This window comes from Poecilia reticulata, chromosome 12, assembly GCF_904066995.2.
Source record: "Poecilia reticulata chromosome 12, P_reticulata-male-v2, whole genome shotgun sequence".
NCBI lineage: Eukaryota > Metazoa > Chordata > Actinopteri > Cyprinodontiformes > Poeciliidae > Poecilia > Poecilia reticulata.
The window spans coordinates 10453430-10479416 of record NC_088841.1 but is presented as its reverse complement, the minus strand read 5'-3'; the positions used below and the strand labels follow the sequence as shown (position 1 = coordinate 10479416).

The window sequence follows — 25987 nt, the reverse complement described above, 5'->3', positions numbered from 1 at the left end:
AGGATTTATTAATTAGATGGAATCTGAAAGGATTTGGTTGCTTTTAATTTTATATTGGGGTTTCAACATAAAAGGGAGTTGAGTACAAATGAATGCCACACTTTTCAAATTTGTAAAAAAGACAAATGGAAACCTGTATTTCCTTTTACTTAAATTGTACCATCTAAAAGTCTGCTGATCCATCACATAAAATTCCAATAAAAAATATGGAATTTCAAAAGGTGCAAATATTTAACAGATATAAATACTTTTACAAGGAAATTATTACAATTTGGTTATTGCTGCTCTTGGCCAGCAGAGGGACCTCTAATAATACTGTTGCATTCACACCTTTCACATTGAGCCTTTTTCATATGAACATAAAAGTATTTAAACTAGATTTTGTACTACTTAAAGACTAAAGCTCATTGTTGATAAAATTTTGGTTTCCTTGCCTACAGTGGCATGTATATAACTGTGTACAGCAGAATAAGAAAAATCTATTGAGAAAAAGACGGCAATGTCACTTAGTCGGAACACTTTATTTAGCTTTAGGAGATATCTGTACATAAAATCCCTTGAACTTTTCTTAAATTCATTGAAAGCATAACTTGTGCTCTGCTTTGGAAACAAAAACAAGACCAAATGAGTGTCATTTCACTCGAAGCTAGAGAGGAAATTCAAAACAATCTGCTTGAGTTTAGCATCAGAAGCTTCAGATATTTTTCCATCAGCCCTGCAAAGAAGAACAAAACTGTTACAACGCATTCTTACAATGGGGAAAAAATAGATGCAATATCCTTTTCTTACTTGATAGCTGCCAGCAAGTCTTGCTGCTGACTCAAGATGTGCTGAAGGAAAGCTTTTTCAAACTTGGTGATCTTGCTTGGTTCCATCTTGTCAAGGTGTCCTCTCACTCCAGCATAAATGACTGCTACCTGTTCTTCAATGGCCATCGGAGCTGAAAGATAAAAAAACAGGCAATTAGAGTTGAAAATGAATCTCATCCACATGAAAACCTGGAACAAGCAGCTGACACTCACAGTACTGTCCCTGTTTAAGGAGTTCAGTCAGACGAACGCCACGGTTCAGCAGCTGCTGTGTGGCGGCGTCCAGATCAGAACCGAACTGCGCGAAGGCGGCCACCTCTCGATACTGGGCCAGCTCCAGCTTCATCGTACCGGCCACCTAACGACGGGCAGCACAGGTTGCTTAAAGTGAAGCATTTGACAAGAGAGGATACCTCGGCGAGGCCTAACCTGCTTCATGGCTCTTGTCTGGGCAGCGGATCCGACGCGTGACACCGACAGACCGACGTTGATCGCTGGACGAATACCTTTGTAGAACAGCTCGGTCTCAAGGAAGATCTGTGTAAGGAAATCAACCGCATTTAAGGAAAAGCTAGAAACTGAGCATATCCGCATACAGCATGACAAATCAGCTGCTCGCCTGTCCATCTGTGATGGAGATGACGTTTGTTGGAATGTAGGCCGACACATCTCCAGCCTGTGTCTCAATAACAGGAAGGGCGGTGAGGGAGCCGCCGCCAAAGTTATCGTTCATCTTGGCAGCTCTCTCCAGCAGACGGGAATGCAAGTAGAAGACGTCCCCGGGATAGGCCTCGCGACCTGGGGGACGGCGGAGCAACAGGGACATCTGACGATAGGCGACAGCCTGCAGAGAAGATCAACAAGGTTTAGTCAATGTCCAATCCAGGACCTGGGTGCTATCTTTTCTAAACCCTACTCCCAAGGCAGAAGTTGAAGTTTCACCTGCTTTGACAGATCGTCGTAGATGATGAGGGCATGCTTTCCGTTGTCTCTGAAATACTCCCCCATGGAGCAGCCAGAATAGGGAGCCAGGTACTGCAGAGGCGCAGCATCGGAGGCAGTGGCCGATACCACGATGGTGTACTTCATAGCATCGGCGTCTGTCAGCCTCTTCACCAGCTGAGCCACCGTGGATCTCTTCTGGCCAATAGCAACGTAGATGCAATACAGCTTTTTCTTCTCGTCAGTTCCGTCGTTGAAGCGTTTCTGGTTGATGATGGTGTCAATGGCGATGGCTGTTTTGCTGAAAAACAAACGCGGAAACCTTAGCTGACATCCAGAGTGATATACATATGATGAATATCTATATCCCTTGATATTTCTTTAATCATAATACATGATTGTGATTAAAATTACAATCATGTATTGTGATTTTATTCGAATAGTTTATTCGAATAAAATCATAGTTTATTCGAATAAACTATTCGAATAAACTATTCGAATAAATTGCGAATAGTTTATTCGCAGTTGGAATACAGTCTGGACCTAACATTGGAGTATGCTTGAACCATTGCATATTATTTCTGACTTTATGTTTGGTGTCATTGTCCTGCTGGGAAGTGAACCTCCACACTAGCCAGAAGATTTTTGCAGCATCAAACAGGTTTCCTATTCTATTGTTGCCCCGTATTTAGCTTCATCCATCTTTCCGATTAATTCCAAAAAACTTCCATGTCCCCGTTTAGGAAAAACGGCCACTACCATGATTATATTTCATTCTAGATGTTTGGGGTGATGCTTGGTGTTCCCACGGTGACAAACTGGACGACAAACAGCTCCTGTGTCTCTTAAATTAGTTCATCACTGCAGAAGAAATTACTATATAATAATAATTAAACTTACAGAAGTTATGTGGAACCCAAAATCCAACTTTAATTGCTGCAAGGGCAAATAAAACCACTGCGAATAACATCTCCGTATGCTGTGTGATAAAATATTCTCTTTGAGCAGCATCCCATTACCCCGTCTGCCTGTCTCCGATGATGAGCTCACGTTGTCCACGGCCAATGGGGACCAAGCTGTCCACGGCTTTGATGCCGGTCTGCATGGGCTCCCTCACAGAGATACGGGGAATGATACCAGGGGCTTTCAGACCCACACGCCTGCGCACCTTGGAGCCGAGAGGGCCCTTTTGGAGAGGACAGAGAAACAAAGTCATTATGTTTCTTCTAGCAACTAAGAACTTGTGGAATTAATATTAGAACAACCCCCAAAGATAACACAACAGCCCAAGGGAGCAATAAATTAAAATGAGTACCTTTCCATCAATAGCATTTCCCAGAGCATCAACAACTCTGCCTAGGAGTTCTTCACCAACAGGCACATCGACGATGGCGCCAGTTCTTTTGACGATGTCGCCCTCTTTGATCAGCTTGTCATTACCAAACACCACAACACCAACATTGTCAGGCTCCAAGTTCAGGGACATGCCCTGGAAAAGAGAACGCTTGATTTCAGAAGCAGCCATCAAATGCACACACAACAAAATTATAGATGTTAAATAAGTGCAAAGATTCAGCACTTGGAATAAGAGACCAACTTTGTTTATCAAGCAAAAATAAACAAAGATGCAGTTTCTCCAGGTTGAGGACTGAATCTAAGGTTTACACCATCACCTTGAGACCAGAGGAGAACTCCACCATCTCCTCTGCCTGCACGTTCCTGAGGCCGTACACTCTGGCAATACCGTCACCAATGGACAGGACACGGCCAGTCTCCTCTAAATCGGCGCTGGTGTCAGCTCCCATGATCTTCTCCTCCAAAATGGATGACACTTCAGCTGTGCCTTTACAGAGTAAATTAAAAAAATAAATAAACTTCTTACGAATAAAGTCAAAAATTCATAAAGACCTGCAGGAACTTCCTGACACACTGACCTGTTTTTTGGAGTCGATGCTGGGCGGTGTGCAGATTCTTGGCCCCGACACATGCTGCCGCAACGTTCTTAGATACCTTTGACACAGAAATAAGTGAATTAGATTTATGTAGTCAGAGGGCATACGCCGATTAAATGTGTCAAGGTGTACCAAGGTCACATTTCAAAACTGCTTAAACTTTAAATAATTTTGTCCCTACTTTAAGTCATTTCATTGGGATGCCAGAGAAACTGCAGGAAGTGACTGTATATGAGTGACCCCTTAGATGTTGCTGCACACTGCCATTCATCTAGTCATGTTGCTGTTTTGGGCCGTCCAATTTGATGCCTGAATCATAATATGCCTCGTCACAGGATCGACTAAAAAAAAGTAAGAAGTTATGATTAAATTATTACAAATTCATCTACTGTACTAGCAACCAAAACACTTTACTACATGCCAAAGCTGAAAGGATAGGGATGTTTTGTTTGGATTTTTTTTTTTTTTTTACTATATTTGTACAAAGTAAGCATTTAATGCAAGCTAAAATTTTAGCTGATATGCCTAGATCATGAAAAAGTTTGTGAAATTATTTTTTAAAAGCAGCATTATATTAACATAATTAAAAAGTCAGGCTCACTTTCACATGAGCCTAAAACTTAACGGGTAGTATTCAAAAAGCAGGGAACAGATTTCACCCCAAAATTAAGACAGCCACTTGAGAACACTTGTTGATTACTGCTGGTTAGAAAATGCTTGCCTTTCAAATGTCTCAAAGTGAATAATATGGCAGCAGAACTTGTGTAGAAATATCTACAGTTTAATGAAAAAGGATGACAATCCACAGTATTATGTTACTTATATCTCATCATCTATCTCTACAACACTTCCCAATCCACTATTGTGGCAGCTAGCTAAAAGAGAAACGAGCCTAACCTTTAACTGGTGGCTTAAATTATTAAGCCTTCGTCGCAACAGAATCGTTTGCACAGTTTTAATTATCCAGGGAACCAACCTGTTATTTATACATTCTTAGTAAGATATTGCAATATCCTAAATGTCTGTCAGCTGCATAATGTCAACAGAGGGGACTGAGAACGTGAAGGGCTATGTGTCCTCCAGTGCAAAGACGACGGAACAGCAGCGGTTTCAACGTGAACAATTCCTTTTTTCATGTCCAGATAAAAGAAGAGCAAAACATAAATAGGTTAGAAGTGCTTACAAATCCAGCTCTTCGTGGCAGGTTGCGGGCAAGAGCCGCTGCGAGGCGAACTGACAGCATGTTTGAGACCTGAAGATACGTCCTGCTCCCGGGGCCGAGAGAGAAGGGTGACGGATAGGGCGGCGCTGTGTCTGGAGGTCACAACAACCCGGAAGTACTTCAAAATAAATGACATTGTCTTTTTTTTCTATCCATCTTTCTTTCATTTTTGCTGAATATACAAATGTAACTTACCCAATCTTATATGCATAGAAGCCTGTTTCCGCCGCTCTGAAAATATATAAAGATTTACTTTGTATCAGTGACGACGGAAACGGGTTTCCAAATATGGAACACTGGTTTACTACATGAATAAATAAAATATTCCTTGTCAGAAATACGCGTAAATGTATTAATCTCATGTCATTTTTTTCAATCAATGTCTCAATCATTTTTTTATGATGTACCTCTCTTACATTGCCCTCAGGGCTTCAGAATGGAGCTGTAATAAGGAAATTATGCCTCACAGAGGCATTGTGTGTGTGTGTGTGTGTGTGTGTGTGTGTGTGTGTGTGTGTGTGTGTGTGTGTGTGTGTGTGTGTGTGTGTGTGTGTGTGTGTGTGATTCTGGGTGCAATCTAAAGATCTTTTTCTAAAAACTCGAGCGATCTGAATGCCTTGTAAAGTAAACCTAGTAAAGGTGTGGGTTTTATTACACAATAGCTTGGCTTTATCAGACCGTGATCTGCAGCTCTCGCTGGAGCGGTTCGCGGCCGAGTGTGAAATCCGAGGCCATGGTCTTGAGCCGGAAAAGGGTAGAGTGCCTTCTCTGGGTCAGGGGGTCGTCCTGCCTCAAGTGGAGGAGTTTAAGTATCTGGGGATCAGTGACGTGCGGTCAGGGGACAGGTCTCACCTGTCATCATTGAAAAATAATATATAATATAAAATCATTTATATTGTTATTTTCATGTACTATAAAGTATCTATTTTTTACTTAGCTTAACTAATTCTGATTAGTTTTTCTTCAAAATCTCTGGATTTTCGCATTTTCTCATTCAAATGCTCAGAAGCGAAGCCGGTGAGGCAGCAGTGAGCTGAGCCTCACCTGCGATTACGCAACCTCTCGCTAACTGCGCTGGCTGAGCTGACTCGAGGTGAGGCAGGCAGGCAGTTCTCTTGCCTCACCGCTGGGGGCGCTCATGTTCCCAGATATTGTGACTGCACAACTGCAGAGTAAGACACAGTGAGCTAGCCATGGAGCTAGCCACACAGTAAATAAGTAAAGTACAGCGATATATTTGTTTTCTTCTCTCTTCCGACGTCAACATGAAAGACTACATTTCTACACGTAAACAGTTTTCTAAAGTGGATTTTCAATTGAAGCAGGAGATGATAACTAAAGGAAGACCAACACCGGAGCTGAAAGTTTTACTTCCAGACAGTTTGATGATTCTCAAACGGAGTAGAAAAGACATGCCGAGGATAGACTTGGCTTTGGATGAACGGATATTTTTGTGCAGAATTATTGGTGCATGGATTTCATTGATACGTAAAGGTAAGACAGCAATAAGATGTTTTTGTTTAGTTTTTTAATTAAATGTGCGTTTTGTGGGCTACAGTTTATGTTTAAATAATTCAGTAAAGTAGAAGCAGCAGATAATCTACAACAGCAATTATTTATTAATAAAACATTAAGCCTAAAACGTACTACAACAACAAACTAAATGTTCTGTTCTGTGTGCAAAATTCTTGCATTTTTTTTGGTGTTAAATCCTAAAATATGAAGTGGCATTGTTGTCTGTTGCTATGGCAACGACTCTGCGTAGCTTGGCGAATACAGATCACTTTGCTGTGGATCATAGCACGAAATTAATACCTACATTTAAGTTTCACTGAGTTAACGCGGCTATGAATGACATGTAAAAGATTAGACTTTTTGCCCCCCAGCGTTGTGTGGATGCGCGAAATTTCCGTAGGTCCAATAACATGGATGGTGTCACGTCACTGCTGGGGATCTTGTTCACGAATGAGGGAAGAAGGGAGCGGGAGATCGACAGGCGGATTGGGGCAGCGTCTGCCGTGAAGCGGGCGCTGAACACCGGTCCGTCGTGGTGAAGAGAGAGCTGAGTCAAAAAGCGAAGCTCTCGATTTACCGGTCGATCTACGTTGAGGTGTTCCGGGCACGTCCCACCGGGAGGAGGCCTCGGGGAAGACCCAGGACACGCTGGAGGGACTTTGTCTCTCGGCTGGCCTGGAAACGCCTTGGGGTTCATCCGGAGGAGCTGGAAGAAGTGGCTGGGGAGAGGGAAGTCTGGGCCTCCCTTCTGAAACTGCTGCCCCAGCGACCCGACCCCGGATAAGCGGCAGAAAATGAATGAATGAATGGATGAATGGATGGATGGATGGATGGATGGATGGATGGATGGATGGATGGATGGATGGATGGATGGATGGATGGATGTCTCAGAAACAGTGCAGACCATATATAACAAAAATGTCCATTTCCAATAGCATAACAGCGATTTTTATTATTATTATTCTTTACCAAACAAAATGAGTTCATTAAATACATTTATGCACAGAGATTTTTAATACATGCAGGGTTACTTGTAGCAAAAAGAAAAAAAACTAAGAGTAATGAGATCTTCTGTCAATTTGTTCTACTTTTCATGACAGGCTTGTGCCAGTATTAGTTTTAAAAATGAAACAAAATCAAACTCAAAATAACACAGATCAGCATCCAAAGGCAACCAGCATTAACATAAGGCTATATGTCAAGAGTAAGCAGAAGAACACTGCTTTTCCAACATTTGCAAATAAAATTATTGAACTGTTTTTAGACACGTTCCTCAAAGTAAGTTAAGATGAATTCTTCGGACAAATTTGCAAGTTGAATTATTTGCTGTCACTCATCAAGCTCTAGCCATTTACCTAGTTTACTAGTTCTTAAATCCAGCCTTACTTTCACCTGTCATTGCAAGGTCCTTGTCTATTTTTGAAACAAATAAATAAAATACAAATACAAATCTTATAGAATATCAGTGCTGTTGACTTTATGAAATTTTTGTGTAGTTTGCAAATCTGTAACATGATTAAATGCAGCAGCGTTAACTAGATCTGGTGCATCTGCTAGAACCATGCTCCTGTTGTGTACCGATCGGTCACAGTTCTATGGAAGTGGGTATTTCTTAGGCATTGTGCATTTTTTGAAAGAGTAATTTTGAAATGTTCTCAGAATGTATCTGTTAACCAACAAATCAACTGACCCAAGGAGCCATCCTGTAACAATCAAGCTGCACATGGCCGGTAATTTATTTATTTATTCTTAATTTAATTTCGTCATCAAATTTTAAGTTGTGTGTATTTTTTAAATTCAGCACCTGTTTCCTTTTATAAGCTATGTGAGACACCATCTACAATGGGGAGCTTTCCTACTTCATCTTCATCTAGTAAACGCTCTCAAGCCAGTCCTCAAATTCCCCAGCGATTCGAAATCAATCAATACCTGGGAGAAGGCGGCTCCGCAGTCGTGCTCAAATGCTTTGACACCTACACACAGCAAGATGTTGCCGTGAAGATTGCCAAAGGGAAACATGAATTGAAGCATGAGGTAGGACGCTAGCCATATGTGATACCGTGAAAAGCTGAAAAAAAAAAAAAAAAATCAGAATCAAATGACCAAATGTGAGGTTATCTTATGTTATTTGCAGGCAGAAATGATGAGATATCTCATGAGGCACAAGTTGGATCAGAAGAACATTATAAAGTTTCACCACTTCAGCACAAACTCCTGTCTGGTGTTTGAAATGTGTGACATCAATCTAAAGGAATACATTAAACTAAGACACCCATTGAAATTACAAGAGATTAGAACAGTTATCCAGCAGGTCTGGCATTAACAAAAAAAAAAAAAAAAGAATAAATCTGAAAATTTTATGATTTAATGTAGAACACAATCTGAAGCTCACTCTCTATGTTGTATTACGATCATGTTTTCAGTTGGCCACAGCTTTAGAAGGACTGAAGAAAGTTCAAATCATCCACAGTGACCTCAAAACAAACAACATCATGGTGGTGAATCAAAGGAAGAAACCATTGCAGGTCAAGCTGATTGACTTTGGCTTGGCTCTCCACACCAAACAAAATAAAACACTCAATCAATGTCTCTTTTACAAGTAAGAATTGTAAAAAGAAATGTCTTAATTGTTTCTAGGCTGCCAATCAAGTAATACAGGATTTACACTGATGCAGCACTATAAATGTGTTACAGACACTCCTAAATAATGACAACTTTCCTTGTTTTAGAGCTCCTGAACTCATTCTCGGGCTCCCATATTCTGCAGCTTTGGACATCTGGTCACTGGGGTGTGTAATGGGAAAGATGCTTTTAAACTGTGTAATTTTCCCAGGGAGGAGTGAATATGAAAATGTGAGTAATCTACTGTATTCATACACTTTTTTTTCTTTTGCTTTAAATTACATTCATTCCATACACATAATTGGTCTACTTAGCATTTTGTTCAGTAGAAATGGCAGCATGTGTACTGTTTTTATACAGTTTGCTTTTAGCTTTGATTAATTTGCCCTTTTAGAGGTTAATTTTTTGTCATACTTAGTGCTTTACGTCAATCCTAAGAGACGAGTAGATTTCTGAAGATAATGGCTTGGTTACTGGTGTAAAGTGTTTACATCCAGCTTCTTCATTTCACAAAGGCTTTCTGAGAGTTCAGCTCAGAACCACTCTTCCACCTGTCAGACAACAGAGTTTCACTGATGTCAGACTGGAAGAGTTTGTTATTGAATCTTACGACAAGTAGATTGTTTTCATTAAAAGGAAATGAAATGCAGATTTTCGTGTTTCATTTTTATTAGAGACTACGATGATGTCTTTCAAATAAACAAAAAACTGTTTGGACATCTAGAAAAACATCTAATATTGTTAGAGGCAAAGTTATGGTTGTGAGAAAGATGCTTTTCTTACTTCAATCGTTTAAATTTAAATGTATTTTTGTCTAAAAATGAAATCCAGCAGGCCATTTGAAGTGTGCAGGACTGCAAGCAGTCCTAGGTTTCCAACCATTGGTTTCAACTTGTTTACTTTGAAACCACTATTGCTGATTTTCTATGTAAAAGAAATTTAATTAGATTGTGTTACTTTTTTTGTTTGAATATGGGTGTTAATACCATGATGCTGTTAAACCAAATTCAAGGTTATCATAATTCAAAAATCTCATACAGCCTATTCTTAAGCTTGTTACAACTCCAGTACCCAATTTGAAATGACAGATGTTCTTTCAGTCTAATATATACATCCAAAAAATAATATTTGGTTCTCTTTTTTTAGCTGTGCTACTACACTGATGTTCTGGGACCAGCACCAGACTATCTTGTTGACGCCGGCGTTAAATCAGAAGAGTTTTTTAAAAAGTCAAACTCTGACCAGTGGATACTGAAGGTACAATGAACAATGTCCTCCATGTATTAAGAATTCTTTCAATATAAGGCAAATGAGTGTCTTTCTTATTTCTGAGAAATTTGGTTTAAAGTGCACAAAAATAGTACAAAAGAAAGACTGCCTAAATCCCTTATATGGAAACAAGTAAATATTTTTGACTGTTTCGATGGATGGACAGAAATATTTTTTTGACATTCTTACCTTTGTACTCTAAGTTGAATTTTAAAGACAAATCCTTTTACAGACACCTGTGGAATACTGGGGAGAGGAACACCATAAATACAGAAGGTCCTTCAACTATCGCTTTTTGCATCAAGCTAAAATGGTAAGCCATTCATATAACACAGCATCAACTGGCACTGAGGTTTGTCGTCGTGACCGCTCAGATGATATTGTGCTGTTTTGTAAATAAGAGTCACCTGAAGTATGAAAAACTGGCTGCAACAGAAGAGAGGAGGGAATGCATAGCACTGATGAGGGCAATGCTTCAGTGGGATGCAAAGAAGAGAATTACTCCCAAAGGCATCCTCCGCCATTCCTTTATTGTCAGGAAAAGCGACAGGCCCCCCCCCCGCAACCCTTCCCCTGAATCCAACACTGCATCCAAGCAGGAACCTTGCACCAGCAGGGCAGTTGGTTGTTCCACAACCACGACTCAACCTAAAATCGCAAGTCAAAATGTGCAAAATGTGAAAGATGTCAAAGGAGCGAGAAGTACATATGACATGTAAGTACCACAGCAGACTTGTTGATATTATGTACACTCATTGGACAGCAGCTCAATGCTTTAGGCATCCAGACACAGTGAAGATGACTTGCTGAGTCTCCATTTAAGTGGAGAAGAATCGAGATTTAGGTGACTTTGAGTGTGGCATGGTTATTGCCAGACAGTCTGACCTAAGGATTTCAGAAATTGTTCATTGATTTTCACACAGAAACAGCTCATCTGTTGGATATAAAAAAAAAAAAGAAAAAAAATATCCAGTGAGCGGCGGTTGGCGGAACAAAAATGACTTGCCGATGTAGGAGGTCAGTAGAAACTGAGCAGACAAGCTTGAGAAAATAGAAAGATAAAAGCCCTTTGGTTATTGTACTAATTATACTGATGTATGTGGAGTAATATCTCTGCATGAGTCACACATAGAATGTTGAAGCCAATGGGCTACAGCTGCAGTAGGTCACACCAGTTGCTTCTCGTGTAATTTGATAAATGGAAACTCAGGTTGCAGTTTACACAGGTTCACCAAAACTGAACAATAACGATTTGGAAAAATGTTGCCTGATTTGATTGGTTCAGCTCCTACATTCAAATGGTTGGGCCAGAATAGCATTGATGCTTGGCACACTTTGGGGCCCCTGTATTACAAACTGAGAATTGTTCAAATGCCACATCCCACTTTAGTGTTGTTGCTTACCATATCCATCCATTTATGAGCATTTTCTGATGGCTACTTCCATTCAGGGAATTAATACTCCATGTCACAAAACTTAAATCCTTGAACATGGCCATGAATTTTAAAGTTGTTGTTTTTTTGTTGTTGATATTTTAGCTCTTGCTATTAATTCTGCGTGTGTTTATTCTACAGTTCACATCAGTCAAAACATTCTGACAAGAAACTGCCTCCACTGCCAAGCATAAACCAGCCATCTTATGAGCAGTTGAGAAAGCCTTCAACTGTAGAAAACGGACTTCTCCCACAGAAGAGAGATGGTGAGAAACCCGCAGCGAGCACAACTTTGGAGTCTACCATCAAAAAGGAAGCGTCGCACCCTCCTGCTATTGTGGAATCTGCCGTAACTAGGGAAAAGTACAGCCCGAACATTCGTCCGCACAGCAAGTCAAAACAGAGGAATTTTTTTGAGAACATATGTCTTTGTTGGAGACAGGGCTAAAAGCTAACATTGGTTGCTCTTTAAAATGTGTGTGGTGGTATTAAAAAGCTTAACTGAAAACAACAATGTCCAGGTTTACTAAATCAACAGCATTTGAGACAAAACACTGCTACAAACAGAAATTGCCAGCCTATGTTCAGTGCTGAAAATGTAATCAAATAATGTAAAAGTATATAAATTCCTGATTCCAATGTTAATATTGTGTGAGTTTTTCAGTCATTGCAAATAAATCTACAGAGCTGGAGAACAATTAGTCATTTCTGCAGCAGTGATCTCTCTGATGTGACTTAGCAAAAACAGTACTGGTCATATTCATTTATGCAAAATGGCATACTGAAAAACCATTCATTCATTTGGAAAAATTGATTTGGTGTAGAAGAAAAATAATTAAAGTAAAAAATAATTTTTCTTAAGAAAATGTACCAAAACTATTAGTGTTATTTAAAAATAAAGATAACTGAAACATTTTTTATTTGAACGATACTTTTTTGAGCAGATCAGCTCCAACACTCTTCTAATCATTAACATGTTCTCTGTTTTCTTTGAGCATAAGTATGCCAAGATCAATAGACCCCCAAGAAGTGCAGAGATTAAAGGTTCGAGTTGTACATTTTTTTTTGTTTTTAAATAAAAACATAAATTTATTATGAGGCTGCAAATAAACCTGCATTCAAACAATGTGCTGTGCACTCCACGCATTTTCCTCGACAAGACCCCTTTCAAGATTTCTTGACTAAGTAGTTTTAATGAAAAAAAAACAACAACCATTGTATGTGAATTCATATGCGCAAACACATTGTATGTGTTTGCGCATATGAAGCAAATGAGTTCAGTTATTTTTTGTTTTAATGACTGAAGTCATTTGTGTTCTGTTGCATACAAATTTCAAAAGTTCACTTACCTTTACCTGCTTGTAACTCCAGCATACCTGAAACAAAATTTGATGGAGCTCCATAGAAGCATATGCTCAAACATTTAAACTGCAATGTTTCCCGTAGTACCTATTTCCATCCTGAGGGAGGCGCAAGCACGACGAAGGGACCGGAAGTCGACCGCATAGCGATGGAGACATTTTAAAATAAACACCAAGCTAACTGCTAATAGAGCTGCGAGCGCACTGCGTCAAAACACACAAAAATATCTCCCATTTACAAAGAATTAAGTTGAATACAGCTTCGTACTATATTTGCGTTGCAAATAAGAAAAAAACAACCGTTTCCGAAAATGACAAAAAGTCTGACGTCGATGTACGAATAACTAACGCTGTGGTAAGTCTAAACCAACAGATTGCTATGTGGAGGCTACCACTTTGGCTGTTAGCATTAGCTGCTGGCTTGACCCTGCAACCTGCCTGGTCTCACTCTGGCTGGGTAGATACTGTTTCCATTTATAGGATCTTGCAGTGCAGCTGTCCTGCAACCTGATTTTTTAACGACTCGCGCTTTTCCTGTCAAGTTTGCGGAGGTTGATGTTTTAGCCGACCTTAGCTTCACTGCGCAGCTAAAAGATTGCGTTAGCCGCTAGTCAAAGACTAAACTGACGGAAGTCATTCTTCAGGTAGAAATACATTTTTATTCTAAGCAAAACGGACATAGAAAAGTCGAAGTCATTATGTGCTTAAATGCAGGTTAATATTGTGTGATTACTTGTAGGTATGATTATGTAAAAGTAGACTATTGATTGACGCTAACGCTGCATATGAAGGAAAATGTCTGATTCGAGGTGACTGTGATACAATGCTTAAAGGGCATTACAAATGAAAAGTGCGGGTAGATTTTTACACTTTTCACTCAACTTCTAAGTTTATATTTTGAAGCAAACTTAAACCGTGTTAGTATTGTATAGCTTACACTTAAATTTTGATATGCTCTGTAGAGGATGTCTTTCAAATCTGCACATTTCCTTTAAAAACCCAAATGCATGCTATATTTACTGTAGAATTAAATATAATTGTATCTAATAGAATTATAAAAACGGAATAGCAGTAACTTGAATTTGTGCTAAAATTTTATATGCAAATATTTCCTATTAGGCTATTTTTATATAAAATGTCCAAAATATGTAAAGTAAATAAAAAGGTTGATTTTATTTAATGTTAAAATATTCAATTTCTTTACTATTTAAGGATTTTCATCTTTATCTTTTTATGTGCAAGGATGAATCTAATGAATCTGATCTCAGAGTCCTTTTCTTTGTTTTTATTTGCAGCTGTTAGCTTCCTGTCCAGGCACATAGGTCCATCTTTCCTGGACCTTTGGGCTCTGGGCTTAACTCTCTCAAGAAATGGCCGATTCAGAAAAGGCAGAGGAATTTTTGGATGCTGTATGCACCCCCGAGTCTCTCGAAGAAGCACAGACCGCTTCGGCTTCTGCTTCTGCTCAAGGAGAACAGGACGAACATCTGAAAACGGAGACGACTACTAGTACCAGTTCGCCCCCCAGGGAGAAGGAAGCAGACAGCCCCCTGAATACTGAGGGAGAGCAAAGTCTCCTCTCCATGCCATGTCTAATGAAGGAGCTTCGCCGGGACTCCCCAGAGTCTCAACATGCCTCCACAGGGAGCGACAAGCCTGTGTCGCGTCATGTCTACGAGAGCGACTCCTCGAATCCCTGCATGTTGTCTCCTTCTTCCAGTGGCCACCTGGCAGACTCGGACACACTTTCCTCAGGGGAAGAAGGTGCTGCTCGTCCTGCCGGCGAAGAGGGTAGCATGGAAGCTGCAAATGATCCTGACCAGCTAGAAAAAAGAGAGACGTCTGCCACAGCTTCGGGGGGCAGAAAGTCTCGCCGGTCGCATTCGGAGAGTGAAATGCTTCCAAACGCGATGGCCGCTAAGAAGAACCGCTGCCAGCCAACCGCAGTGGCGCCAGGGCAGGAAAAACAAACCAATGGCAAGTTGGGGAAAGTGAAAGGCCACCGGAGTCAGAAACACAAGGAGCGCATGCGTCTGCTGAGGCAGAAGCGAGAGGCGGCGGCTCGGAAGAAGTATAACCTGCTGCAGGACAGCAGCACCAGTGACAGTGAGCTCACGTGTGACTCCAGCACCAGTTCTTCCGACGATGATGACACTTCCGGAGGAAGCAAGACAATCAAGACAGATATTCCAGGTAACCTCCATTACCCTGTCCTATCACATGCATATAGCACACTAATACACTTGGTTAATAGGAGCAGATATTCAGACTTTATGGGTAAAATACTATAATACATCATCAAAGAATATCAGAGCATATAACAAAGAGTAATCAGTGGTCATCAGTCACACAGGTTAACAACGAGGAGTTCCCTGCATGAACATCAGGTTTTAATCAAATTGAATAGAAAAGTCTTACATATAATTCATTCTGTCACTGTAATGCAGAGCTTGCTTCTTGTGCTTGTTTTATCAGTCACTCTGTTTTCTTTTTTTAGTGGGTTTTATCTTTTGCCATTCATCATCTAAAGTCATTTGCATTGTCTTTTAAAAGCGTAGTTTATCTAGAGGGCTTATGTCCAGTGTCTTATGTACTTTTCATGTTTTCTCTGTTCTGTCTCATCAATGCATGCTGGAAGTGTAGTCTACATTGTTCAACTCACTGAGTGATACTGATTTAAAAATGTAGTTGTTTTTTATTTTAATTTTTTTCATTTTTAACAAATAAGACATAGGTACTCTCACCCTCTGTTCTAAACCGACTCTACCGAAAGTCTTGCTGCGTTAGCTTGAGTTGTTGACTCTTATTTTAGAAAGTTTTGCCTCAAAATTCAACTGGTAGAACTTTTACTTACATTTAGGAGTCACTGAATGTCTACATCAGTCAAAGTAGGGTAAGGGATTAACTCTTTATTTCTAGCAGATAATAATTGATGCAAACATGTAGGTGAAGCTTTTCTGAGCTAAAATAAGGAGTAAAAATCCTGCACTAATTAAAGGCTGAAGGTAATTAGTAGAAATGCACCAGTCAGAAAATTGTGGCTCATTTTCAGTCTCAATGTTTTTGTAAAGCTTTAACCTACTAATAGAAATTTTTGACCTATTCCAATTTCTTAAGAAATGTCATATACATTGGCATTTTTTTTCTTTTGGCTTTCCTTCTGTGACCAGGCAATTATTTTTATTAAGAGCAGAGGGGAGGTCACACGGCTGTGAGAGGCGAGTGTCTGAAAAATGTAGGTTTGCTAACATTTAGGACAGAAGACTTACTTTGGAGTTGATATTTCACAACGTTTATGGAATTGTAAAATGTCACAATTCCATAAATCGTGACAGTATTGTAATATTTTCGAGTAGGTGCATTAGTTTTGATATTATAACAAAAAAGTCTCAGTGGAAATGATGGAAAATGTAAGTCCTACACATAAATCTAAGGTTTCCAAGAGATTGAGAACCATTTTAATTCCCACATATTTCATAGCAGACAGGGGTTGACAGCTCAAAAAGGTTGAATCTACATTTACCCTTCCTGTTACCTGAATCTCTACCACTCTCTTACAGACTAGATAAAGAGCAGACGTTGTAGAAAATCCAGTTTCCTGTTAAAGTAGTTTTGTAGAACTCTTAGCTACTATGGTCAGAAAGAAGATCCGATTTTTGATTTCACAATAGGCCAAGCTGCAAATCAGCCAGTTCTGGTCACCAGCTGATTTCTCGCTGCATCTTTAGTAAGCACTAAGTCTGGCACTTTTCCTGTTTCTTCAAAATGCTCATGTGTGAGTTGAAGTGTCCAAAATTGCAAAATCACTACGACTCAGGAACTCTTTCCATAGGCATTTCTGTCTCCAAAGGTTTGCGAGTAACTCCTTTTAGACGGATGAGTGTACTTCAAAGACTCACCAGTTGTTTTCCAAACCATACTCACTGAATGGGTCACCAACACATCCAGTTTTCCTCCTCTCGGTATCTCGCAGTACATGAAACCGTTTCAGCCATTTTTTTTTTTTTTCTTTTACATCCCGGATTCCAATTTGAGTGCTTCAACTGCATGATGTAGTCCATCAGCATGAAAAAGAGTCGATCTGCACGTAACCCAAAACAGACCTTCATTTTCTCTTTAATAAACAAGTCCACCTCCGAAGCATGAAACGTGCCACTGTATTTTCTTATGGCTTGGCCTCAATGTCTTTAAAGCTGGCTTCAGACGTGCGTCGGAGAGATCCAGAGTGGGAGCCCAGATTCATGGGCTGCTGGACACCAGTTCGTGGGACAGGAACGGCATCGGCAGCGTTCTGGAGGAGGCCATGACGCGCTTTGCCGTGATGCAGCGCCAGACCGAGGAGCGCTTCCGCATCTGGATGGAAAAGCTGGCCCACCTCGACTCGGACAACGATTCGTCCAAGCGCTCGAGCGACGCCCCCGAGGGCCAGCAGGCGGCCCAGCTGTCCCCCCCGAGCTCGTTTTTGCCCTCGTCAGAGTCTGCGGAGACTATGGCCGCCTACATGCTGGCGCGAGAGAGCAACAGCCTCGCTCCCACTCCCATGAACAACAATAACATCCTTCCTGAAGCGGTCGCTCAGAATGGGAATATAGGAGGTCCAGACCCTGGGCTCTTGAATGTTTAGAGTCTACTTCAGGTCTTGTAGTTTTAATCAACAACAACGGAAAAAACAAACAAACAAAAAAAAACAAATCTAGAACTAGATGATGCTGAAAGCGTGGCAGTCGGTTGTTATAGCTAGATATGATGGGACAGACTCTGAGCAAATACACTATTAACAGCAACCAGACCTGAGCTGGTCACTGGAACTGGCCTCTGTGCAGACCTTGAGCTCAGTGTGTCTATTGGCACTGAATCACTGTGAGATTTGACATTCAGAGTTCTCCAACTCGGCCGTTTGATTTGCTGCTGCTGCTGCTTCTGTGACACGGACACTGAATCTTTTCCAACACTGATAAATCAATCAGGGCTGTTATTCCAATATGGGTTGTTTGGCTTGTTTGTTCTCATTTTATCAGCTGTTCAAACACATACAAAGTATCTAACTCCTACTAAAGTGTGCATTAGGGCACCTGGGCAGAAAAATTATTACAGCGCTAGGTGGGGTGCTGCTGAGTAATAGCATGTGCCTTGTCATTCTAAAGCATTTTTTAGTGCTGGTTTTGTAGCATTCAGGTTTTACACTCCACATCGTTCATGATTTCTTGAACTGTTTGCACCAAGCTTGCAAATGGTTCAGGAAGCTCGTGCATCAACTCTTTTTTTGTTGTTTTTATCTTGGTGGCATAGCTTTACTAACAGCAGAACATTTATCATAAATTTGCCTATACATATAAAATGCAATATACTTACCATACTTTTTTCTGCTTTTAAGCTATTACACGTGTCTAATGTTGCCTTTCTGTTACATTTGTTTCAATTGTTGCTTTTATTTTTTGTAGCAATGTGAAGCTACTGAGGGGGGGAAAATGTGGTTTGTTTTCAGCCTTGTCAGACTGTGGACTTCAGGAAAAGTGCTAGATAAATATGTGGAAGTTGGCTTGGAAGGGCAAGAGTGTCAAATCATCACAGATGTATTTGCCTTGTTGTGTTTTTGTTTGCACTGGCTTTGCCTCCCAGCTTGGCCTTGAGCTCCATGACACAGTGTCTTATTAGCTTAAACGTAAGGATCAACTGAAGTGATTGAGCGGCACCATGGAGCATGATGATGTTTACAAATTATTCCTAAAAAAAAAAGAAAAAGAAGGAGGAACAGGAACAGACTAGTCTGACTTATATCACTCTCTTCTCCGGTTTGAAAACACTCATCCTCGAACATCTCCGTACACTAAATGACATACAGTGCCTTGCAAAAGTGTTCAGAACTCATTGACTTTACATCTTCTCATGACTGTAGACCTTATCGTATTTTATTTGGACTGATTTTATGATGGACCGTCACAAAGCGGTGCATACATTGGGAAGTGGCAGGGAAATATGTAATTTTATTATTTTTTAAAGTCTTTTAAATGTATTCTGCGCATTAATATCAAGCTCGCCTAAGTCAATGCCTTCCACTGCAATTACAGCTAAATCTTTTGCAGTGTTTCCAACAGATTTGCACATCTAGAACAAAAAAAATCTGCCTGTTGTCTTTTGCACAACATCTCAAATTGAGGTAGATTTAGAACACTATGAACATTTTCTAAGTCTTTCAACTGATTCTTTTCAACTGAATTTAACTTTGGTCTTTGACTAGGCCATTCTAACATGCATTCTTTAAATCCTTCCCAGTCCAACTCTTTTCCTTTGTTGGCAAGCTGTATGAAAAGAATCCCCACAGCATGACACTGCCACTACCTTGTCTTGAGGTGGGAATGGTGTGTTCAGGTTGTTACATTTCATTCTACATGCATCAAGTTAGACAACCTTTCATGTCCTGCTGAGGAAGAAGTGACCCCACATCACAATGCTGCCCTTGCCATGTATTTTCCTACTTTTTAAGTCAATTTATCCTTTTCCATCCACTATTTATTTTTTCCCCCTTTTATTTCATAAGTACGCACTGCTTGGTGTGTTGGTCGATCGCATAAAATTCCAATATTATACATTAGAATTTGTAGTTGCGTTGAGTTAAAACTTTGATAAAGTTTGAAGAAATGCGAATCCATTTGCAAGCTACTGTATGCGAGGGGGTAACATCTGTAACACACAAGGCTTCTGACATCCAAACGCATCAGATAGCTGTGAATGTGGAGCCCTTCGCTCTTAAACGTTCACAGCCAGGATTCCAAGAAGCGCTCCGTATGTAAATGACTGACTGTTTTCCCGCATCTCAAAGCCGAACACATCGTTTCCCACCACCTGTTTGCATGTGATTATATAACTACGTAGTGCAAGGCCAAGCTAGTTCTCATCATCAGCAGCATGCGTTCAAGGTATATCTGTGCTTGATGCTGATATGAATGGCGACTGACGGGACGTTTTACCGATCGTTTTTCCCCTCGCCCCTGTAGTTTTGTTTCAGGTTTTTCTGAATGTTGTTTTTAAGGTGAAACATTTTAAGGGTTTGATTTTTTAATTTTTTTTGCTGCATAGATTTAAATGGATCCAGCATCTTCCTTTATGGATGTATTAAAACTGAAGTTACCTTTTTTAAATGAAAAAGAAAAAAGAAGTATTGCCAACACTATGACGTAAACTTGGGTGCATACAATCAAAATGTGCATTGAAAACACTAAGGGACAGTCCATTGTTTACCAAAGAGACTCTCCTGGTTTACATTGGTCCTTTTTCTATCATCGAAACGTGACCTTTATATTTGGAAGAGCTCTGTTTCTCTGGTTACCATGGTTGAAGTACATCTTAGCTCTGTCAGCTATTCATAAGTTCTCATTGCACATGCTGTGCAGACGAACCTGCTGTGACACCTACACAGACGTCTGGATGACAGAGTGTGCGCATCGCTCTGACGGACTCTCTTTACAGGGTAGATTAGCCGCGCGCTCCTGCTCTTCCACGATTATTCTTCTGTTGTTTGGCTATTTATCATCTTAACTGTGTTTCACTCACAGAGCAAGGTTATTTTTAAGTGTTTTGTAAAAACTGTAGTGTAGTTTTTATGTGGATGGCTGTTTATTTTAAAAACCAATAAACAAATAAAAAAAAAAAAAAAATCATCTGTTGCAGACCCGTTTTATTTATGCATGTTTTACAGCGTACCGACTCCTTTCAAGCATAAGAGGATGATTTTATTTATTTTTATTATTTTTGATGCCACTTGAGGTGGTGTGTAGAGGCAGCGTCCAGTCCGTTTCCAAGCAGAATGCATCTACTTCCTAAAGGCATGGTTTGAATAATGAAGTGTTTTCTTTGTCTCCTGCAGACGGGCCTCCGGTAGTGGGTCACTATGATATTTCAGGCACTGATTCTAACCAGGAGAGTATGAGTGTGGAGACAGTCCGGCCTACGGTGATAAGGCATGAGCTAAAAACACACAGAGGCCAGGACATGGCAGCACCCTCTGGGTGTATAAGAGCTCTGAGCTCGATCTCAGGTCAGTTACAAACCCGGTGTATCCGATCTGATCATTTCCTCTCGGTTGAAGTGCGGAGGCTTTGAAGGGGGGGGGTCTTTCATAAGTAACGGTGGTGGGGGGAAAAACAAAAAAAATGGGCTTTTTAATCTCGGTGAGAGGCCTTTGAAGTACACTCCATCCCACACACGCACATCCCTGGTTTTCATTTGGTGTTGCTAAAAAAAAATAATAATAAAGTGGCGCTTCTTTAAAGCAGGAAAACGTAGCTGATTCTTTTTAATAAACACCATGAGAATTAAGCCTGTGATCTGCTGATTTACTTCCTTCAATCCAATCGGTTTTTGAACTGTAACCGTCTCTTCGTTGTCTCTGTCAAAGCAGCTACAGTCTTCGTGTGTCAGCAAGGCCTGCAGCTCGCTACTGCTTTGATCCTCCTCCTGATGTGTGACTGTCCCTCTTATTTATTTCAGGCCATGTGGAGGCAGAGCTGCTGCACAAGGAGAGCTCTCAACACAAAGGCCAGATTAACATTGCTTCCTCAGACAGTGAGGTGGAAATAGTCGGAGTACAAGAGAACGCACGGTAAAGACGATTTTGGGGGGCGGAGGGGTTGTGCTTGTTTAAGCTGCACTTGAAGCAGTCCTGATGTTTTTCTGTTTTCTTTTTCATATCCAGATGCTCCCATCCTTGCGGAGGGGTGATAAAAAGTCTGTCTTCCTGGAAGGACAATTCAGTGGAGCAGCTAAACAGCACAAATCAATCACAGCTCTGGACTAATGTTTCACCTCGCCCAAACTGGGTCTCCCCTCCCGAAGTGGTGGACCTGACGTTGGATGAGGACGCCGGGCACAAATATCTACTTTAAAAGCCTTCGCACGCCCCACCCGGTCTGATACAGGCTGCAGCCCACCCCTTACCTGCTTCTAAACTCCTTGTTATCTTGGACTCCTATTTTTAACTTCCTTGTTTATTAAAAGCCATTCTACTGACGTGATTCCCAAAATCCACGCTCGGCAACTACGACCTAGCTATAATGAAATTGCGCAGTGCTCCGAGTGCAAAGTAAAACTTAAACAAGAGCGGGTTATCTGTTCACGATAGCAATATCCTCCCTTCGTTCATTACCTCGGTCACTCCTGCATACCTGAGTTGGGTAGTGTTTTTTTTTGTTTGTTTGTTTGTTTGTTTCTCGTGCTCACAAGTTAAAGAACGTTGCGCCTGCTGCTTTAGATTTTGTTACACTGCTGTTGATCTGCATCTCTGCACACTTTGAGTGGAATGATTTTGATCCGATTTATTTTTTCCTCTCTTTTTCCGATAGCATTCAAAATCAAGCTGAATCTGGCATGCTTTTTTTTTCTTTCTAAATACAGCATACATATATGGCAACAGTACCTGATCAAAACAAGTTGGGGAGGGAGTTTAATTTTAGAGGTCTCAACACTGGATGTGCGTTCAGATCAGTCGCTATACACGCAGTTCGCTTTGCACAGTGTCCAACAGAGGCACCGCCGCCTGCTCCAGTTCGTTCAGGGAGTGTTTCAGTCACACCTCGTGGGAAATGTTACAAAAATTGTTGCGAGTTAAACAAGAGGATTAATAACACCAGATTACATCCCAGGGTAGTGTTTTTAAAACTCACTAATCAAGACTTATATCTGGCACACAGGACCTTACTGCCATAATTGTATAATTTGGCACATGACTGATCAGTTGTTGTCTTTTTTTTCCCCATTTAAACTTCTAAGACTGGTTGACATTGGAGTGATTGTCTGCTTCAATTTCTATAGAAAAACAAAAGTCTCTGTTCAGACCTGGTGTAAACATCTGTTCTGGCTGATCCAGATCAACGTAGACGAGTTTCTTAACGACCATTCACAGCTGAGAGCTTACCTGCTTTAAATGTTAAACCAAACGCATCGCCATGTCGCAGAGCGGGGTTGTCTGTTGACGCTTCACGAGAAATGCTGTTAATCACAGCAACAATTCATCCAATTGAAATTAATTTAGCCTCTGAAAACCTACATATCTAGATGTAGGTTAAATATGAGAGAAGAGGGTAAATAATGTTTGAGTCTATAAAAGCCAGCATTTTAACTACAAATCTGCCAGAGATCGGAATCAGCTGGTGATTTGCAGGTCCAATGCAAGGAATTAAAATAATTTTCCTCTATTCATGTAATCCATCAAAGAACTTGAATTCTTTTTGCTTAGACGCATCAACCAGCAACACGTACTTTAAAGCATGTTTGGCTTAAGATCAGATAACTGTAAAAGACATACAGCTCTGGAAAAAATTAAAGAGACCACTTAAAATGATCGGTTTCACTGATTGTTGCCTTTTATATGTACATGTTTTCGTAAAATAAACATTGTTCTTTTATTCTTTTGAACTACTGACAACATGCCTCTGAAATTCCAAACAAAAAAAATTAGGATTTATTTGCAGAAATTGAGAAATGGTCAAAACGAAAAAGACGCAGTGCTTTCAGACCTCAAATAGTGCAAGAAAAAAAAAAGAGCAAAAAAAAACAACTTCATATTCTTTTAGAAATTACAATACTGATGTTTTAACTCGGGAAGAGTTCAGAAATCAGTATTTGGTGGAATAACCACACGGTTTTTAATGGGGTTCAGTGAATGCTTTCCAGAGCTGTATACTTTCGTACATAAATGATAAAACTGTAATTACTACTTTTTCTGATTTCATTACTACTACCTTGGTCACATAAGTTTTTGCTCTTTTTGTCTTGTAATATTTAGAGGAAAAAATGACTTTGAATAGGTCAAACTCTATATCATAATTCCTGAAATTAGTCATCCAGGAAAACCTTGGTTGATTTATCGTTAAGTCTGACCGCTCAAACAACGCCTAACGTCTCACTATCATCTATGATCCGCACGGTTGTTATCCTACACACACACTCAACGTTACTTCAAAATGAATTGTCATCTCACACACAGACTTAGAATGCAACTTAAGCTTTTATCATCCTGTTGATCGGCTTGCTCAGGACAGATGCTGGTGCCAGAAGTGAACGGAGTCGAGCTTTTTCTGAAACGTTTCGTTTAACCCGTGCTTACAGGTTGAGTTTTTTTTACCGTTGCATCAAAGGAAGAGTGCAGCGCTGGTTTTAATTTCAACACTAAAGCATTTGGCTTATTTCCACACGTAAACACAAGGTGGAATGTATGAATAATACATTGTTCTAGTTTTAGTTTAGTTTTGAGTCGTGTCAGAACGGAAGCCACGTTTTTTTCATCTGAGAGACTCTTGTCAGTGAATGTATGACCTTGCAGTGCTGGCTACGTTTTTACCGTTTTGCATGCTTCTCTTGAATAGGTGCATACTCCTTTAAAAAAGAAAAAAAAAACAAAAAAAACTGGGAAACCCTTTAAAAAAAACAACAATAGAAATGTTTCTTCACTTCATTACTGCAAAGCAAGATGGTCTGAATGCCTTGAAATGTGCACTATTTGCTTTTAAAAATGTACAAAGCCTGTTATTTTAACTTTACAGAGCAGCAGATTTTGCTGTCTCATTCACAAATATATTTTAATAATGGTTGTGAATTAAGCACATATACAAGTATATATGAATATATATGTATATATATACATATAAAAGTAAAAGGGGTGTCGAGTTTGTGCTCATGTGTGAGGCGTTGTGAGGCATTTAATGTGTGTGGTTTTTTTCCCCCTTCGGTCTCCTCAGGGCCTTTTCGCTTCTTCCCTCCAGTCATACCTTGTCTTCATACTGTAGTGCATCCAAGCTGGTGAATTTCTATCAATAGATAACCTTTGCAAACTGCTTTGCTGTTCTTTTTTTTTTCCCTTGTAAAGCATTGAATAACATTGACTTTCAAATAACATACTTAACATAATTTATAAATTAACTTCACCATATGTCAGAAAGGGAACATTTAAAATTTTAGCGGCCTATACCAAAGTCTAAATGGAATTTTTGTTCTCGGTTCGTTTCAGTTTTATTGTGGGATCTTGAGTCCCTTTATGCATTCGAGCCTTTGTAAACTTGGAAATATGATGCAGATTATATTTTAAAACTCAAAGATGTCAGTATATCTTTGTTTAATTTGGCCAGTTATTTCCACAGTTTGCAGCTTCCACATTTATTAAATCTTTACCAAAACATTTCTGCTCGTTAGTGACAACAGTATCAGTAGGCAACGTGGCAGGGATGCCCGACTGGTTTTACATTGCATGTTTAATAACATTTTTTTTTTTTAAACCAGGTCAGAAATTTTGTTTATTGCAGCTTTGATCTTCTGTTGTTTCTATTCAGCTTGATTCTCAGTATTTTTAACTAGCAAGAAATGTTTTGTTTTTGGTTGTTTTTTTTTGTCCTTGTTGCTTCTGCAAGACCCTGACTTCCTTGAAATCATGTATGTAGATCAAAAAGAAACTATTTTAAGAGTAAATAAATAGTATTATTTAATGATCTCTTGTACCTGCATTGTTTGCTTTCACAGAACTCACCCTTCTTCCATTTTAAAAAAATGTTTAGGATGTCATTCAATGGATTAGAATGAATGCAAAAAAAAAATAACTCTACAATAGGAAGTCAATCTGGTGTCATGTGGCTATTATTAGTAAATTGAACAAATTGCTTGTTTGGCCACTGAAGCATTGCCTGAAAACCGCAAGTTGATGGCTGTGAGTGACATTCAGGATTTGTTTTCATTTCTTCAGGTCGTGTGTTGCAACGATTTAGGCAGCGATGTTTAAAATGTGAGGTTTCTTCTGGGAAAGTATGAACAACTTCTTCAGGTCGAATAAGTATGGAAAAAGTAGAGTATGGAAATAATTAGTGTCGCTTAGTTTGAT

The 25987-nt window shown here is 39.9% G+C and overlaps 3 protein-coding genes and 1 long non-coding RNA gene across 7 annotated transcripts; 2 read left to right on the top strand and 2 right to left on the bottom strand.

Annotated features, from left to right (window-relative positions):
• Positions 1 to 502: 502 nt before the first annotated feature.
• Positions 503 to 13153, bottom strand: atp5fa1 (ATP synthase F1 subunit alpha). Its single transcript, XM_008423714.3, has 13 exons — positions 13114 to 13153; positions 5121 to 5156; positions 4887 to 5017; positions 3686 to 3761; positions 3425 to 3594; positions 3067 to 3240; positions 2771 to 2937; positions 1752 to 2052; positions 1429 to 1653; positions 1239 to 1346; positions 1023 to 1167; positions 790 to 940; positions 503 to 715 (listed from the first exon to the last, which is right to left on the bottom strand). The coding sequence occupies exons 1-13, from the start codon at positions 13136 to 13138 to the stop codon at positions 637 to 639; spliced, it is 1788 nt and encodes a 595-aa protein (XP_008421936.2). The 5' UTR covers positions 13139 to 13153; the 3' UTR covers positions 503 to 636.
• Positions 5302 to 8275, bottom strand: LOC145553955 (uncharacterized). The gene is made up of 2 exons (XR_014090018.1): positions 7018 to 8275; positions 5302 to 5777 (listed from the first exon to the last, which is right to left on the bottom strand). It is a non-coding gene; the product is annotated as an uncharacterized LOC145553955 (long non-coding RNA).
• LOC103473452 (homeodomain-interacting protein kinase 1-like) lies at positions 8081 to 12409 on the top strand. Its single transcript, XM_008423716.3, has 9 exons — positions 8081 to 8170; positions 8262 to 8474; positions 8575 to 8751; positions 8864 to 9039; positions 9170 to 9293; positions 10209 to 10319; positions 10564 to 10644; positions 10733 to 11046; positions 11906 to 12409. Exons 2-9 carry the CDS (start codon positions 8283 to 8285, stop codon positions 12210 to 12212), a joined length of 1482 nt encoding a protein of 493 aa, XP_008421938.1. The 5' UTR covers positions 8081 to 8170; positions 8262 to 8282; the 3' UTR covers positions 12213 to 12409.
• A 112-nt stretch (positions 13154 to 13265) lies between the features above and the next one.
• On the top strand, positions 13266 to 25601 carry ark2n (arkadia (rnf111) N-terminal like PKA signaling regulator 2n). 4 transcript variants are annotated; one of them, XM_008423718.2, is made up of 5 exons: positions 13266 to 13480; positions 14421 to 15318; positions 20990 to 21160; positions 21613 to 21724; positions 21818 to 25601. In XM_008423718.2, exons 2-5 carry the CDS (start codon positions 14496 to 14498, stop codon positions 22005 to 22007), a joined length of 1296 nt encoding a protein of 431 aa, XP_008421940.1. In that variant the 5' UTR covers positions 13266 to 13480; positions 14421 to 14495; the 3' UTR covers positions 22008 to 25601. The 4 variants fall into 4 exon arrangements, with proteins under 4 accessions (XP_008421940.1, XP_008421942.1, XP_008421943.1 ...); XM_008423719.3 differs by lacking the exon at positions 13266 to 13480 and adding an exon at positions 13502 to 13769; XM_008423721.2 differs by lacking the exon at positions 20990 to 21160 and having other exon boundaries at positions 13267 to 13480.
• Positions 25602 to 25987: the final 386 nt, after the last annotated feature.

Excerpts from the sequence above, each read along its gene's own strand:
- atp5fa1 (XM_008423714.3), bottom strand. The coding sequence starts at position 13,138 with ATGCTGGAGTTACAAGCAGGTAAAG. Across the intron at positions 5,018-5,120 it reads TTCTATGCATATAAGATTGG|ACACAGCGCCGCCCTATCCG; the intron begins GTAAGTTACATT and ends TGTGACCTCCAG. Across the intron at positions 2,053-2,770 it reads ATCGGAGACAGGCAGACGGG|CAAAACAGCCATCGCCATTG; the intron begins GTAATGGGATGC and ends TTTGTTTTTCAG.
- ark2n (XM_008423718.2), top strand. The coding sequence starts at position 14,496 with ATGGCCGATTCAGAAAAGGCAGAGGAATTTTTGGATGCTGTATGCACC. Across the intron at positions 15,319-20,989 it reads AATCAAGACAGATATTCCAG|ACGGGCCTCCGGTAGTGGGT; the intron begins GTAACCTCCATT and ends TGTCTCCTGCAG. Across the intron at positions 21,161-21,612 it reads AGCTCTGAGCTCGATCTCAG|GCCATGTGGAGGCAGAGCTG; the intron begins GTCAGTTACAAA and ends TATTTATTTCAG.
- LOC103473452 (XM_008423716.3), top strand. The coding sequence starts at position 8,283 with ATGGGGAGCTTTCCTACTTCATCTTCATCTAGTAAACGCTCTCAAGCC. Across the intron at positions 8,752-8,863 it reads TTAGAACAGTTATCCAGCAG|TTGGCCACAGCTTTAGAAGG; the intron begins GTCTGGCATTAA and ends TCATGTTTTCAG. Across the intron at positions 10,645-10,732 it reads TTTTGCATCAAGCTAAAATG|AGTCACCTGAAGTATGAAAA; the intron begins GTAAGCCATTCA and ends TTTGTAAATAAG.